Source organism: Austrofundulus limnaeus, unplaced genomic scaffold (assembly GCF_001266775.1).
Source record: "Austrofundulus limnaeus strain Quisiro unplaced genomic scaffold, Austrofundulus_limnaeus-1.0 Scaffold282, whole genome shotgun sequence".
NCBI classification, from domain to species: domain Eukaryota; kingdom Metazoa; phylum Chordata; class Actinopteri; order Cyprinodontiformes; family Rivulidae; genus Austrofundulus; species Austrofundulus limnaeus.
The window spans coordinates 54,041-71,103 of NW_013952684.1; the positions used below are offsets into that span (position 1 = coordinate 54,041).

The 17,063-nt window shown below is 40.4% G+C and overlaps 1 protein-coding gene across 1 annotated transcript in view; it reads right to left on the reverse strand.

The window, feature by feature from the left end:
* cdh11 (cadherin 11, type 2, OB-cadherin (osteoblast)) overlaps positions 1-17,063 on the reverse strand; it is a 98,982-nt gene that overhangs the window by 23,199 nt on the left and 58,720 nt on the right. The window contains exon 7 of the mRNA XM_014021209.1: positions 9,493-9,680. Coding sequence (XP_013876663.1) covers positions 9,493-9,680 — 188 coding nt within the window. The remainder of the gene's footprint in view (positions 1-9,492; positions 9,681-17,063) is intronic.

A 17,063-nucleotide genomic window follows, 5' to 3' on the forward strand; every position in this document is an offset into this window, starting at 1 on the left:
AAATAACTGTCTGTTTTGTTGTTCATTGTTGACCAGCTTTGTCTGAATTGTCAGACTTTTTATTTAATTTCTGATTAATATAGGCAGAGCTATAATATTGGATTTCAAAATTCATCTAACTGTTGAAAGTGAGAAACTAAACATAGATTTTTGTAATTTATTAGATTCACTTAGTATTACCCAAAATAAACAGAAATGTCATAATGGAGAACTTAGATTTTTAATAAACACATGAACTGATTACAGATAATCTGAAAAAAAAAAGATGTTTATGGGAGTGCAGTAGTTAAATGTAAAGGATATACAGTATATCCAGTCTCACATTTGTTTCAAAAATTCTTGATAAATTAGTTTCAGATGAGTTGGGTGAATATCTGGACAGAACTGATCTGTTTGAAGAGTTTCAGTCAGGGTTTACTGCTCATCATCATCATCATCATCATCATCGTTTTAATCCAGGGCAGAGTAATTATTGTTGATGATGGAGGAGAACAGAGAGTTAGTCTATATTATCACTGAGTCATTTCCCTGCTTTATTCCTGATCTCATGGCTGAGAGGACAGGCAGCCCCATCCGTCTCAAGAATACGTCTCAGAACAGTGCTGCAAACAAATTGTTCATGAAGACGGTGGAGAGAGAGAGAGAGGGGAGAAAAATCATGAAACAGACTTGCATTGATTATTGCAGCAAAAGATTTTCCCACAGCATCAGGGAAACCTCTATGTGGTTTAAGACTGTCTGTGTGAGGAAAGAGACAAACGCCTCAACAGTGAGGTTTACAGGAAACTAAGCACACAGATCAGAACCTCCTGTTAGACTCTCACCACCCACTTGAACACAAACTTTCTGTCATTACAACTCTACACCAGTGGGCTGAACATGTCCCCATGAAGACCGAAGGAAAATAAATAGAACAGAGACACATCAAAGACCTATGTATGTCCTAACTTGGCTTTTGTCAAATCAGCAGAGAAATCTAAAAACACCCCAGAACAGAACAGAGAGAAGAATAAATACAAAAACATCTCTATCACCTGAACTGTTGTTGGAATATCTGAAAGGATTTTCTCCAAACACAAGACCCCAATACATTTTAAACCCAACAGGACCCTCAGACAGAACCTCCAAAGTGAGCAGTGTGTCTGCAGTTCAGCAGTGAGGAGAGGACACAGGACAAGTCTCAACTGTCCACCAACATCTCCACTGTTTTTAATCAGAAATGTGTCACTTCAGAGACTTCATTTAACAACACGCAGGATTTTAGTTTCTGGTTTCATGCAACCTGCCAGTCTGTCAGGAACGCTGTGGCTCCTGTAAAGACTAGAAAGCCTAAACTCAACTCTGAGCCCTGGCTGAATGAAATGACACAGGCTGGTCAACACGTTCTCACTCCCGACTCGTCGATATATTGACGCTTGGTCAGGGACCGTCTGCGTCCAGTTTTGACGTGTCGGGTACCCCCCTCGCGCCACTCATTGCCGCCCGTGGTTTTTCCAGGTTGCGCCACTTAGGGGTCTTTTGGTTGGGGGTCTGAGGTTAATATGAGGGATCAGGATTAATGATTAAGTTTAGGTACTAAGGTCAGGGATAGGCTGTATAGGGCTAATAAAAGTTAAATTTAGGGTCTGGGATGGTTAGTTTTGCACATTTCCTACTATTTTCAAAAAACACGACAACGCACTCCTCCTCCTCCACCTAATCTCGTTAAAAACTGATGCGAGGGGGATACCCGATGCGTCTGAAGCTGGACGCAGATGGCTGGCTACCTGACCAAGCGTCAATATGTTGACGAGACGGGAGTGAGAATGAGTTGGGCTGGTAGGCGTGAGTGCCACAGAGCAGAGCGCAAGTGGAAAAGGGACAGGCTGAAGGTCTCACTTCAAATATTAAAGAACTCCTGGTGTCATTATCAAGGAAGGAAGCAAAAAGAATTTACCTGTCTGATGTCATCCAGTCAAACTCTCACAAACCTGTGTTTTATTCACAACAATTGACTTGGTTCTTAATCCCCCACAGTCTGCTAGTATTGATATTCCCTCTGTTCTTTGTGAAAACTTTCTTCACTTTTTCATAGATAAAATCAGAACTATTAGAGACCAGTTTTTTACCCTCTACTCATGATCCCTCCATTTGTATCCCTGCTTGTGCAGTTTTTGACAGGTTTGAACCCGTGACTCTGTCTTCTCTTCAGGAGACTGTCTCTCATCTGAAACCTTCAGGTTCTCCTAAGGATGATGTCCCTCCTCGACTTTTTAAAGAGGTTTTCCCCACCCTAGATTTTGTCTTGAACTCATTAATAGTAGTCTGTCCTCTGGTGTGGTCCTTGATCATTTTAAACATGCAGTGGTGCAACCTCTTATTAAAAAACCTGGACTAGACACCACTAATTTTGCTAAATTTAGGCCAATTTCCAAACTTTCTTTTATTTTCAAAGCCCTTGAGAAAATTGTGTACAATCTATTACTTGGTTTTCTTGAAGAACATAGTATTCTCAAGGTTTTCCAATCTGGTTTTAAAACTCTCCACAGCACTGAATCAGCTCTTTTAAAATATTTTAACGATTTTTTTTAGCTATTGACTCAGGTGACTGTGTCATCCTTGTTAGACCTAACAGCTGCTTTTGACACTGTGGACCATGACAATCTGTTATCTTGGCTGGACCAGTGGGTGGGAATCAGGGGTGTTGCCTTGAAATGGTTCAGGTCCTACCTGTCCAACTGAACTTTCTGTGTTGTCTTGAGGGATCAGTGTCCTCCTCTTCTCTTTTATGTGGAGGCCCTCAAGGCTCAATTTCAGGCCCGCTTTTGTTGTTTCTGTATCTGCTCCCACTCGGTTCTATTCTCAGAAGGCATGATATTTCTTTTCATTTCATTGTTACAGAGACGACAGCCAAATCTATGTCCCTCCCAAAAAGTTTAATTCATATGCAATAGACTCACTTTTATGTGTCTTGAGGATCTGAAGGCCTGGATGGGACTAAATTTTTTGAGTTTTAATGAAACCAAGATCGAGGTTATGGTTTTTGGAGGTACTGTTGGCCACTCTTCCCTGTAGATCTATGATTCCTTGGCTCAATACAATAAATTGTTAGTGAGGAATTTGGGAGTTGAAATAGATCCTGAAATTAAATTAGACAGCCAGATTAGGTCAGTTGTCAGAAGGAGTTTTTATCATTTGAGGCAGCTAGCCAAAATAAAACCCATAATTCCAAAAAGACATATTGAAACAGTAATCCATGCCTTTATCACCACTGGACTGGATTACTGTAATGAAATTTATCTGGGGGTTGGTGGGTCCTCCATTGCTCGGCTGCAGAGGGTCCAACATCCAGCAGCGAGGCTTTTAACTGGCACATGTAAATTTGACCATATTTCTCCCATTTTAGCTTCACTCCACTGGCTGCCTGTACCTTATATGATCCATTTAAAAAAACTTTTGTCTTTAAATCTTTGAATGGCCTTGCCCCACCATACCTGTCTGACCTGCTGCACCCCTATAACCCCTCACGCTCCCTCAGATCAGCTGATCAACTGCTCCTGAGGGTCCCTAAAACCAGACTTAAACTCAAGGGGGACCGATCTTTTGCTGCAGCAGCTCCTAAACTCTGGAACGAGCTACCTCTCCAACTCAGACAGACCTATTCACTGGCTGTTTTTAAAACTCATCTTAAAACCCACTTGTTTACTTTGGCATTTGACACTGTGTAAGGGGTTGTGTTGTCAATTTATACTAGATTTTATTTTTTGTAGAAATTTTGTTTTTATTCTAGATTTTAAATTAGGTTTTAGGCATTTTATTGTTTTTTATTCCTTGTTTTTACTTTGTTGTTTATTACCTGCTTTAATTTTTTTTGTATTTTTTTAATTCTTATTTTAATTGTGATTGATTTTATTTTTGTATGAGCTGTGTTGATTCTGTACAGCACTTTGGTCCACAATGGTGCAAAATAGTGCTTTACAAATAAAGTTGGACTGGATTGGATTGGAACATCTCAGGGATAGAGGACACTCTGCTGAGGACCAACATGTTCATGTTCTGGACAGAGAAGACAGATGGTTTGAGAAGGGAGATGAATGAAGACATTTACATCAAACAACAAAAAAGAAAACACGATGATAGATCCTTTAAGGGTCTCAAGACGGCCACACGTGAGTCTGGTCCTCACACCCCTGATCTTCAAACTGATGCTGCAGCAGTAAGCCTCGGAGCTGTGCTTTCACAGGGTGTGGATGGAGTAGGAAGACCAGTGGTGTTCCTGAGCTCAAAACTTTGGACCAAGAGATGTGATGCTCAACAGTGGAGAAAGAGTGTGTAGCCATAAAGTTGGCGATCAGTTCTCTGAAGTGTTACCTGTTAAAACATCACTTCTACTTGGAAATGGACCATCTGGCTCTGCAATGGCTCAAAAAGATGAAAGATTCATCTCACAGGGTGGTACCTGTCCCTCCAGCCGCGAGACCTTTCAGTGTCGTTAAGGAAAGCCCAGTCTGCCTTTTCTGGATTTCTGAATATTGAAGTACTGCACTCATGGGTGAAGGGGGTAGATTTTTGTGGGCTGGTAACAGGATTTAATAAAGTCTGATGTCATTCTGAGCTTGATTATTTTTCACGCTTGGATCCCACCTCCATGACCACTCAACCATCATCACAAGCATGTAACACCAATGCAGCATTAAGCCGGATTCCCAGCCAGTTCTATTGGAAATCACACCTTCATGCATGTGACCAAAGCCATCTCTGAGCCAGACTAACAAAGAGCCTAACAACTCTCTGTTGTGAGGGGCGAGTAGTTTTAATCTAAACTTCACGTGAACCTAAGCATTAACAAGGCCTCTCATGAAGGTCTATGACTCTTACTTCACACCGAAAGCATTTTGAGCGGCAGGAGAGGCTGATTCACATGCAAAGTCTATGGTGGACGCGCCTCTAAGGGTCGTGCGTCGCGTCACGTACGTTTTGGGCGGCGTGCAAGATAGGCGGAAGGGGCGCAGAGCGTTTTCCGCTTACTGTATGTGGTGCTGCGGAAGCCGCCGCCAGAGTTCAAATATCTGAACTTTTCGCCGCTCGACGTGTCTCCCACTGAAGACCGAAACAGACGGACTGGAGCTCTTTACCTGAAATCGACCGTGTGCAGTTGGATTTTCTGGCAGGATATATCAGCACCAATGTGAATCAGCTGCTCGGGACAAAAAAAAATTCCGTCAGCTGGCAGCTTCTTGAGTGACGAAACTAACCGAACAAATTGCCTCTAAATCATCTGGTGAGATAATTATCTGCTGTGCGCAACGTTCGCTTGCTTTTTAGTAAATAAATCAAAGCCATTTTCTTTTATTTTATCTTTATTCACCCACCAAGGAGACGCTCCTCCCACACCTCACTGCAGGAGCTGCTGCTTTTGTTCTGGTCTGAACACTAGTGCGTTCAACTTGAGGCGTTTTGCGCTTTTTGGCAGCTCAAAACGCGTTCGGTGTGAACGTAGCATTAGACTCTGTCTGAATTAATAAAACATCCTCAGCCACAGAATAAAAGTCCAGTTGTTTGGTTTTCAAACATTTTGTGGATTCACCGTGTACGGATGAGAGAATCTACACCAGCAAAAGATTTTCCTCTATAAGTCTCGGAGCATTTGTTATTATGACTTTTCAGCCATATCTCAACACAGATATGGTTTGTTTCAAGACAAATATAAACGTGTGATTTACCATAAATGTGTTTCCCAAAGGTTTAATTCTATGTTTCAGATGAACATTTCATGCTTATTTTCAGTACCTAAAGGAGTTCAGAGGAGCTGTGATAACAACATGCTTCCATGAATGTTTGTAAGTTCAGCTAAAAGATAAATGTTTGTTTTTGACAGCAGTGTGTGTGTTTGAGACCATGTCAGAAAATGTACTTGTTAGACAGACTAAAAGCGAGAGACTGGACTGAACTGGATCAATAAAAGCCACACTTCTAACACGTGCACATGTGTGATTATGTCAGTTAAATTTACTGGGAAAAAAAGATGATTGGTGGCCTAAAGAAGCATGAAAAGGAACACTTACTTAAACCTGTGGGATTGTGGTTCAACTCAAAGAGAATACTGCAGAAAATGTGCTCACTAAGAAACATCAGACCACATGTTTATAACTGCATTTTCAGAACAACTGACCAAAAAACTTTTAAATGATTACATTAATCAAATGTGTTGCCAGTGTTTGTTGTAGAGTTGACATGAAAAGAACCTGCTGCACATGAGAACATCTGAGTTCAGCTCACACAGGAAAACTGAATTCACACAATCACCACTTAAAGCAGGGGTCCTCAAGGGCCACTGTCCTGAATGTCTCTGTGTTTCTCTGGTTCATCACACCTGATTCAATGATTCAATCACCTCTTCAAATTCTGTACAAGTCTTTTAATTATCTATTCAGGTGTGTTTGAGGAGACACATAAGAAAACATGCGCGATAGTGGCCCTTAAGGACATTTGAACAATTTATCCTTTTTAATACCAATAACATCTTTCCTTCTTGTCAAAGATACATTTTTACAAATTAAAACTAAAACTAAATATATAACATTCACACCAATAAAAATGCTTTTTCCTAAACTCCATTAAAACATTTCAGAGCTCTCGCGCGGCTCCCAAGAACTGCTGGAGAGAATGAGACATTCGCTACTTTTTGAGATCTAAACCTTAAAGGCAATGGGGTATTTTGGCTGCAATTGTGCCACAGATCAAGCTCTACAGGTGGGGACAGATTCGGAGCAGCCGCTCAGAGCTCTTCTCCAGTGGTTCTTGGGAGCCGTGCAAGCGCTCGGGCTCTGAAATGTTGTAAAATTTAATCTTCTTTTCTCTATGGTGCATTGAACATTTCCTGAAAGTGTAATAATCATTTCCTGAACGTTTCATTTAAATCTGTTTGGTACTTTTTGAGATATAAGCCCAAGAAGCAACAGGGACATTTTGGCCAGAGTCATGCAGCAGATCAAGCCCTATAGGCGGGTTACAACTTCAGAGCAGCTGCTCGGAGCTCTCCAGCGGTTCTTGGATCAGATAGGAGCGGTGCACGCACTCTGAAATGATTTTATCTTTAATTTGTTGTTCTCTGTGGTGTATTGAACATTTTCTGAATGTTTCATTTACATGTAAATCCATTTTGTACTTTTTGAGATGTAAGCCCAAGAAGCAACTGGGACATTTTGGGCAAAGTCGGCCGCAGATTGAACCTTGTAAGCAGGGACATAGTGAGAGCTGGCCGTGCAGAGCTCCAGCGATTCCCGCATGTTTACTTTCGTTCCTCCTGGACAACAGAAGAGGACACGGGAGGGATGAGTAGACTAATCCCTGTCTCAGGGCTTCTTTGTCTTTAAAATATGAAAATAAATAAATAAAATAAATCCACCTTAGAGTACAAACCTTCAGGAAGCTACGGCTGACAGAATTTTGAACCAAATCACATGGCTGGTTTAATAGTTGGATTTTGGTTGTCTAAGATTAAAAATTATATTCCCCTCTCCCGTCATCAAACAGAACTAAAAACACACAATAGTTTCAGGAAATGTTAATCGCAGCAGAGAACAGCTGAATAAAGTTTTTAACTCGTCTGAGCAGACCCGAAAAACTCTACTGTCTGTCTGTTAGCATCAATATCTGGAGTGACCCCCAACCACAGCTTAGATCTCCATGCCGCAGATTGAGTGCCTCCCCCGGTCAAAGCGAGTCGAGCAAACCGCCTGGGCTCCACGTCCCGGGGGAGAAGCCAAACCCACTAAGCCTGAAAGCATATTATCTGAATGTATATTATCAGGCATACAAATGATTGATAAGTGCCTTCCAACCTACTAGGAGGTAAAGGAAGGACTGTCTGCAGACATTTTGGAACTGATAACCTCTAATAAGAGACATTTATTGGACTGACAACATTCCACTCATAGCTGGTGATTCCTGAATGCAACACCTTGTCCAGCTCATGTTGAGCTGCCAATCATGATTCCGCACCACCTGTCATCCGAGGCCCCGCCCCCCATGCTAAGTTGGGGTCATAAGTCTGAAACTGAAAATAAAAAGTTTGAAACTGAAAAAATAATTTGAAACTGAAAAAAAAGTTGGAACTGAAAAGACAATATGTTTAAAACTTTTCCAGATTATAATACATTGTTTTTCAGTTTCAAATATATATTTTTTTCAGTTTCAAAATAGTTTTTCACTTTCAAACTTATTTTTCAGTTTCAGATTTTTTTTTCCGGTTTCAAAACTTTTTTAAGTTTCATTTTTTTTAAATTTTTGAACAAAACTTATGCCTCCATGTTGGTGTTATTTAATTTACTGAGGTTTGAAATGGTTTTGAACTATTTCTAATTTAAATATTGCAAATGTATCCACATTTATGGTTCTTTTCTTAAAATTCAGATGTTTGGACCATTTTTTTCTGTTTTATGTGTAAAAAAAATGTGATTTTAACTGTAAATTTCTCAGATGTGAGCTTCTTTTAAACTATTTTTCAGATTTCCTGAGAAAGAATGGACGACTGATATCTGAAGACACAAACTGGAAACGTGACAGGGAAAATAATATGTAAATAACAGAAGAAACGACACTGTAGACAGTTGAAATGATCATTTTGACTCAGAAGAACTGAATTATGGACGTCTGCTTTGAAGCTCCTGTTCAACTCTAATAAATCATCTTCACACACGCCTATTTCCATCTGTTTGCTTTGATCCCATCCTCTGTGTTCACATACTGATTTAATAACAATAGATGATTTAACAATAAAGCAGCTCTGATTCACATTGTTTTCTGTTTTTTTATCTAGCAAAGCAAAATAAGCCAAAAATCTAACAGGTTGACTGAAACTAAGTTTGAATCACGGCCACCTTCAAAAACTTTAAGGTTGATGCTCTGCTGAAACAAAAAGTTTATTTTATTATCAGCAGCTCAAACACACATTAGTCAGCTAATAATTACAGGTGGGTCTAAAAGAAAAGCCTGCCTGTAAACCTGCATGTGGGACTGAGATAAACTCTGAGGCTGAACCATGATTCCTGTGGGGGCCAGGTGTTCACACTCTGGATGCTGCTTCAAGCCTGAATCTTCAGCTTTTATAGTTGAACCTTTTTTAACAGTTTATACCTAACTCAACAAATCTGAGTGTAAATATGTATCAGTTAGGAGTGTAATGAGTCACTGCTTCACCGCATGGGACAAGACCAAGTCCAAGGTCCACAAGACCCAAATAAGCTTCACAACACCTTTACATCAAATGACTTCCCAGTGCAGGCTGTAGGGTGTTGCCTGCTGCAAGAAGGTTGCAAGATCAAATCCCAGCCAGGGATGTTTCTGGGTAGAGTTTGAATGTTATTTCCATGCATGTGTGGGTTTTCTCTGGTTTCCTCCCACAGACAATTGTGCTACATTACCCCCCCCCCCCCCACCACCATTTTGTGTCAGAACCAAAGCCCGCCAGCAGAGCTTTTAGACATTTAGCCTTTGTCCAGCATTTCTTACCTTCTTCAGTTTAATGACAGCCTCTCTGGTTTCTGAGTCTGTTGTCAGTTCAAACATGTTTATTCCATCTCCATCTATTAAACGATAGTTCACAAGTCCGTTGTCTTCCAGATCTGGGTCTTTGGCCTTCAGACGTCCAACCTCCTCTCCTGGTACTTTGTCCTCTGACACAGACATGGTGTACACACCTGGGGGAGGAAAAACAGGCAGAGCATTTATTGGCTTGGCTGCTTAGAGATGGCAGAGTCAACTCCTGGTTACAGTTTGCTTTAGTATTCACCCTCCAACGTCTTTGGAGAATTTCTGGCAGTCTGCCACTGTGTTTACAGTTTGTGGCAGGGTCAGTTCAGGAGGGAGGTGAGGGATTAACACGCACCATACCATCTGCCTCAGATGGCCCAAAGGATATTTATGTGGTTTTTAGAGTCAAGTGTGTGTATGAGTGTTGGTGAGTGAAGGTGCAGACACCTGGTTTTCAGAAAGTGAGCAGTAGGACCATATGTCATCCTAATTTCTCTTCCTTCGGCTCTCCTCCTCTCTCATGTCCTCTGTCCTGATCTTGAGCCGGTCCCTCACTGAGCTGCAACTGTTGGGCACTAGCTGGTGACTCAGAATTGAGGGATCATTGCAACAAACTGTGACTGTTTTTATTGCAATCTCAGTGATTGTGACCAAATGAACAAAACTACATTTTTGTCTGTGCACAATAATTCACTGCACACCTCTGCACATGTTGCCTTACATCCAGGCCCGTGTTTATGTTTTAATCGACAGGAGCACACTTTTGAAATGATGATAGGCAGATTTGGATCAGTTTTTTCTGAACATTGGTCTCATATGTTTTCAGTCAGGAGAGTTGCTGTGCAGCTGTCAACGTACAGCTCCAACACTCTTCGAAAGTGTTTGTAAGGGTTTCACAAGAAAATTTATTGCACAAATGTTTAGAACATGTTTAAAATTTAAGACACAGGGACTCATGAGGAAGCTGAGAACCCTGGACACATTGGGAGACATGACAGCAGATGACCAACTTGTCACAGCTCAAAGAGACACCACAGTAACCAAAGTGTTACCATCCTATTTTTCCAGATTTCTACTGACCTGAGTGCTGATTCTCTGTTACATTTAACTATTAACTACCATCGTGTCACTTTTTGGCTTGTAGTTAGCATGTTGTTACTTTTTAGCTAGTATTTTGCTCCTTTTAGCTTTAGGCTAGCACAGGAGCAGCTCCATGTACCTGACTGCAGGCAGAAATTAAGCACAGTTCAAATAGGAAATGTGCAGTGAAAAAAAATCATGAAAATGTCAACATTTCAAACAGACAGAAAATGAAATTCTGATAACCAGATGATTGTAGTTGTTTTCTTTCCTATAGATCAGGGGTCCCCAAACTTTTTCCTGTAAGGGTCACATAACTTTTCCCTTCTCTGGTGGGGGGCCGGAGTCAGTTTGTAACAGAAAAAGTGTGACTATTGCAGGAGTGCCTAAATGTAAAAGTTTATTGTTTTCCAGAAAGTACAATCAAATAACCCTCTCTGGGTTCTTCACAGTATGTATTCTGCTGAGCTAACAGTCCATCTTTTAGCTTTGAGAATTTGTTTGCTCTCATTTGGCCTTGCAAGCTATCATACTTGTCTTTGTGACGGGATTCATAGTGTCGCCACAGATTGTATTCTTTGAATACCGCCACCGCCTCTTGACAGATGAACAAAAAGTTATTGTTTGTCCACTGCAGCTTAAATACCCTGCATTCTGAATCAATTTTTCTCTTACCTAATCTTTTCACCATTATTCTGTTATCTCTTTGAGAGGGGCGGGTTTGGGATTTTTTTCTGGGGGTTGCCAGATAGGGGCACAGACTGCTGAAGGGTGGAACAGAATGTCACGTTATATGTGTTTATGTGTGAAATAGTTACTAACTAATAATAGTTAATAATGAAAATAGTTCATAACTAAGGAACATTTTATTGCAAAAGTCCAACTTTATAATCAAATAGAAATACACATATATGAAAAAAAAAAACTAAATGCTCTCTGGTATTGTTCTGGGGGCTGGACCAAATGGGGAGGCGGGCCGGATCCGGCCTGCGGGCCATAGTTTGGGGACCACTGCTATAGATGACTGTGTTATTTCCATTTGAACTGAGAACAAAAACAAACCATGGAAGGAAAAACTGATGTAGTAAAAGTTGTTTTAGTCAAACTTTGTAAATGGGGTTATTTGCAATCTGGGTCCGTGTACTTTTTAGTCATTCTTTATTGTTTTTAATACAGATATAGAAAAAGGAAAACGGACAATTACTCTTTTTTATTTTATACTCAAAAAAATGGATAAACAGAGGACCATCTTTTTATTTTTGTTACCCTAAAGGTCTCTCCGTGGTCCAATTGGCTTCAGCAGATCCTGATCTCCAGCTCTCACTGGAGCGGTTCGCAGCCGAGTGTGAAGCGACTGGGATGAGGATCAGTGCCTCCAAATCCGAGACCACGGTCTTGAGCCGGAAAAGTGTAGAGTGCCTCCTCCGGGTCAGGGAGGAGGTCCTGCTCCAAGTGGAGGAGTTCAAGTATCTTGGGGTTTTGTTCACGAATGAAGGAAGAATGGAGCGGGAGATCAACAGGTGGATTGGTGCTGCATCTGCAGTGATGCGGGCGCTGTACCGGTCTGTCGTGGTGAAGCGACAGCTGAGCTGTAAGGCAAAGCTCTTGGTTTACTGATCGGTCTACGTTCCTACCCTCATCTATGGTCACGAGCTTTGGGTAGTGACCAAAAGAACGAGATCACAGATACAAGCGGCCAAAATGAGTTTCCTCCGCAGGGTGGCTGGACTCTCCCTTAGAGATAGGGTGAGAAGCTCAGTCATCCGGGAAGGACTCAGAATAGAGCCGCTGCTCCTCCACATCGAGAGGAGCCAGTTGAGGTGGCTCGGGCATCTGGTTAGGATGCCTCCTGGACGCCTCCCTGGTGAGGTGTTCCAGGCACGTCCCACCGGGAGGAGGCCCAGAGGAAGACCCAGGACACGCTGGAGGGACTATGTTTCTCTGCTGGCCTGGGAACGCCTTGGGATTCCCCCAGATGAGCTGGCCCAAGTGGCTGGGGGAGGGAAGTCTGGGTCTCTCTGCTTAGGCTGCTGCCCCGTCAAACCAAAAGCGGAAGAAAACAGACAGACAGACAACAAAGGTTTAAAACCGTTGCCAAGTCAACTCAGTGCTGTCCTGCTGAACCTGCTGCGGCTTTCAGTTCCTTAACATTGCCTTCTTGGAGAAAGGCTTCATGAGCTAATAGCACCAGAAGCTCCAGGAAACAGTTCATAACATCAGTGATAAACAAACTGTCCACTGAACATCTGCTAAAGAAATGTCAAATTAGTTGGCTAGTGTTTATTTATTGCTGCCTGGTTAGCTAGTTATAACATATTTACTCATTCTATTGCCAGACTATTTAAGGTCTGTTTTTTAAGAAATTAGCTAGACTAGCTATACTAATAAAAAGTACAGTCTGCAGTAAGTTAAAGAAATGCAGACATAGGTGGCTGGCATTTATTTATTCACAGGAAGCTTACAGGTAGTAACTAAAAAGTTATTTAACTAGCTCCACCTTAAATTGTCTGATAACAACAGTGTTAGCTTCCAGTTTGACATGTTTTCCCATTTCTGGAGTATAAATGAAAATAGAATAACCATTAATAGTTCAGATTTCAATAAATGTGTTTAAAAACAAAGATCAAATGACCAAAATGTACACAGACTGGGATGACTCAGCTACCACACCAAATCGTAGTTCAGTATTTGTAAAATAAACAGAGCTATAGCCATTTTTGTGCTGATTAATGTTGGTTACTATGGTCATCTATAATTGAAGTTAGTCCAAAATGTAAAGTTATAGATGTACATCCAGTTTTTTTTCTGAGAGTTTCATCCGGGTGTTCATGAGATTTTTTGCTAACAGACAAACAAAGTTGACACCAACAGGTAATTCTAGTTTTAAGCAGAATAATGTGCATTGGGAAGCACTTTGTGTATTAAATTGGTACGACAATTTTAGCTGGATACCTCTAAAACTAGCTGAGTTATAGTCATTTTTTATTTGTTGTTTGGATGTGGCAGCTATGTTGAATGAAGTTGAGTCTAAAAGTTTCAATAATATATTCCATTGGTGTATAAGATATTTTAATAACTGTGCAGACAAACAACACACCCACAATAAAAAAAACATAAGTGTTTGCGTTTGAGAGGACCAATCAAGAGATTCAGTGGCGTCTTTTAAACAGCTGGAGTCCGAAAAAACGAATTCAAAAACACTAATTAAACTGTTTGACACACTGTACATTACTTTATTACCATTTTATCACATTTAACAAATCCAAACAAACTCTCAGCTGAACCCTTTTTGGTTTCGTAAGTTTTTTGGATTTCTTCCATAACGTTGAGATCAAAAGCCTTTTTAAAAAGGAAAAAATAACTTTCTCTGAGAAGCACAAAGGCTCAGTTTCAAATAAAAAAGTAATTGGAGCAATTGTGGGAAACACGTACAGCGCTTGAAAGGATAAAAAGCTCAGAAATGAAAACCAGAGGTGAAAATGTGTCTGTAGAATCAAACAAAACTTGTGTCCATCGCAGCAACATTTGTTCTTTGTCACCAAGCACCACACTCTGGTTCAGTTTAAAAAATAGGCACTAAGTCTTAGTAGTTTTTAGTCTGCTGATGTCTTTCTTTTTGCCCTTACATTCAAATAAATTAGTTTGAGCTTCTTTTTTCTGTTTCTTGTAGCTTAATTATTCTCTGTTTGTTCTTATTTGTTCTTCATTGTGACTTTTATGTCTTCTTTACTTGTTCTTAATGACGCCACTTGACACACATGTAAAGACATGTGTTCATCAATGACGTTTCAGCTTCTCTGGGCCTTCTTCAGGCTTCAGCTTTTGTGAAACTTCACAAAACCAGTAACTGAAGGAGACAGTGTTAATTTGTTAGTTAGAAATAAAAAAAACCCCAGAATGAACTATTTACAGTTTAAAACACATAAACGCCAAACTGATCCCACATTCTGCATCAAATCTTTATGTTTTGAGGCCTCTGATGATAATGTTTTATAAATTAAAGATTGACATGGTTCTATTACGTTATTCAGAATAAAACTTTTATAAAATCCAATGTTTTTAAATTTAATGTGCCATATTCAAACTCACATATACCATCAATAAACTATTGTTGAAGTAGTTTAATCTGTACCACAATACAGTATGTAGTTTACATTTCCCGAGAGAAAAGACTCTCATCTCTCAAGTTTATAACAAAGAGGCTAAAAAGCGTCTTCATTCAGGAGCACTTAGAGGAGTCATGTTATTCTGAGGAGCTAAGGGACAGCCTGGTGATTCCTGAAGTCATGTTCTGTCAAAGTTACCAACAGTTCTAATCTTAAAGTGAAGAGAAAAGGGCAGAAGTCTTCATGCATGCTAGGCCATTGTGACATGAAGAGGGGACTTAGAAATACTCTCCATCCATCCATTTGACTCGTGAGCTGCTGAAATATAAGTAAGGTACCAGCTTCTATTCTGGTGTGTGGCTGCTAGGAATGTGCGATATGGCAAAAAAATCATGATGAATGTTTACTAATATTTTGTTTCATGATTGTGGCAAAGCATCATTGTGATCTGCTGTTAGAAACGTGGGAGTGTGTGTTTTATATAATATATGATTTGTTACATACTGTTTGTACATATTTTCCTTTTCCCTCTGGTATAGTCTTACCATCTACGCAGCAAATCCTTAAACTCCAACATGAGTTTCAGTTTAAAGGCTTTGAGTTTTTGTGTAAAGAGACTTTTAATTAACTTTATGAGCACAGACAGTTCTGTAAAAGTAATTTCAGCAGTCAGTGAGAGTAAATGAATTGTTCAAACAGAGGCCTATACACATCAATCAAACTGTATTTTTAATTTTCACTGTATTTTATTATCTGTTTTATTCTTCACTGTTTCATGAATGAGGAGAAAGGAGAGTCAACTTTGAGACTGTGTGACAGATGCTAACCGTATTTACCACAACCAGCTCTGTCATGTCAGCCTAAGTCAAAGAGTTCTTTTTCTTTCTGATTAGAATCCCTTCTGCCTGCGCTGCAACAGAGTTTTGTGGCAAACAAGAGCCGGTTGATAATGAGGTGAAAGTTCGAGAATTACAGGGACAACATGTCTGTGAGAAACAGAAAGATGAAACCTCCAAGTGAAAGCAAACAAATCTCCAGATCGAAGAAAAACTGGAAACCTGTGAGCAAATATAGCTTAACTGTTTGTCAAATTTTTCTGTCTGTTTTAAATCGATTTAATTTTTCTTCAGAGTTTGTATGTCATTACACCCTGCCTGTCAGTGACAACCAAAGCTGGAGGCAGGAGTTTCTGTTGCTCGTCACTCATGTAAGTAAAGAACGAGCCAGTGTGGGAAACCTGAAGAACAGCTTGACCAGAATTCAGCCCCAAAACTTAAAAACTGAGACACAAATTCTGGTAAATTCATACTTTTGTCTTTTCTCTGAATTTATTTTTTGTTTGTTAATTTTTTTTCTTATCTAATTTTCCATTTCTGCATTTACTCCCCCACCCCCACCCCCAATGCTAAATAAGTTATAAGTGTTCTCATTATTGCCTTCTGGGAGACTTTTATGCAGAAAGTTGCTACTGGTTATTTTTTCAACACAGGAACCCACTTCCACAACACACTGTTGTTATTTTGTTTGTTATTTTGTGTTTTCTTGCATCACACATGTAAACTGTCAGTGATGTACGGCACGATGAAGATGAGGTGTAGAAACATGGAAGCCTTGTGCCAATTGGAATAGTTCCTTTATAGTATATGCTGGCATGTTTGTCTTATTCTTATTGCCTGTTGCTGAAGGCAAAACAACTATAATGGTTTTGCTGTGTGTGTGCGTGTGTGTGTGTGTGTGTGGGAGGGGTTGTTTCTGGTGACATTTGGGGCAAATTTAATACAAAATGCCTATATATAACTGGTGCATTTGGGGACAAAAGTCGAGTCCCCATTTGGTTTAAATGCCATTGGTGGGTTGGGGGTTGGGTTTAGGACCAAGGTGTGAATTGAGTTTAGGTTAGCTTTAGGGTCAGGTAGGTACCTGTGAGGTTAGCCTTAGGGTTTGTGGTCAGGGTTAGGCTGTAGGAATGTAATGGAAGTCAATGGAATGTCCCCAATTRGATAGCTGTGCAAACTTGTGTGTGTGTGCCCTTGTTTTTCCTACATCGTGGGGCCCAGTTTTAAGGAAAATGCATCCTCATGGGGACCGAGTGCTCTTGGGCCCCACAACTTCAGAGGCTGATTTTGGGTGGAGGGGTGGGGGGTTGGGTTTAGGACCAAGGTGTGAATTGAGTTTAGGTTAGTTTTAGGGTCAGGTAGGTACCTGTGAGGTTAGGTTTAGGATTGGTAGGTCAGGGTTAGGATATAAAATTACCAAAATATGAATGGAAGTCAATGGACGGGCCCCACAAGGATGTAAAAACAAGTGTGTGTGTGTGTGTGTGTGTGTGTGTGTGTGTGTGTGTGTGTGTGTGTGTGTGTGTGT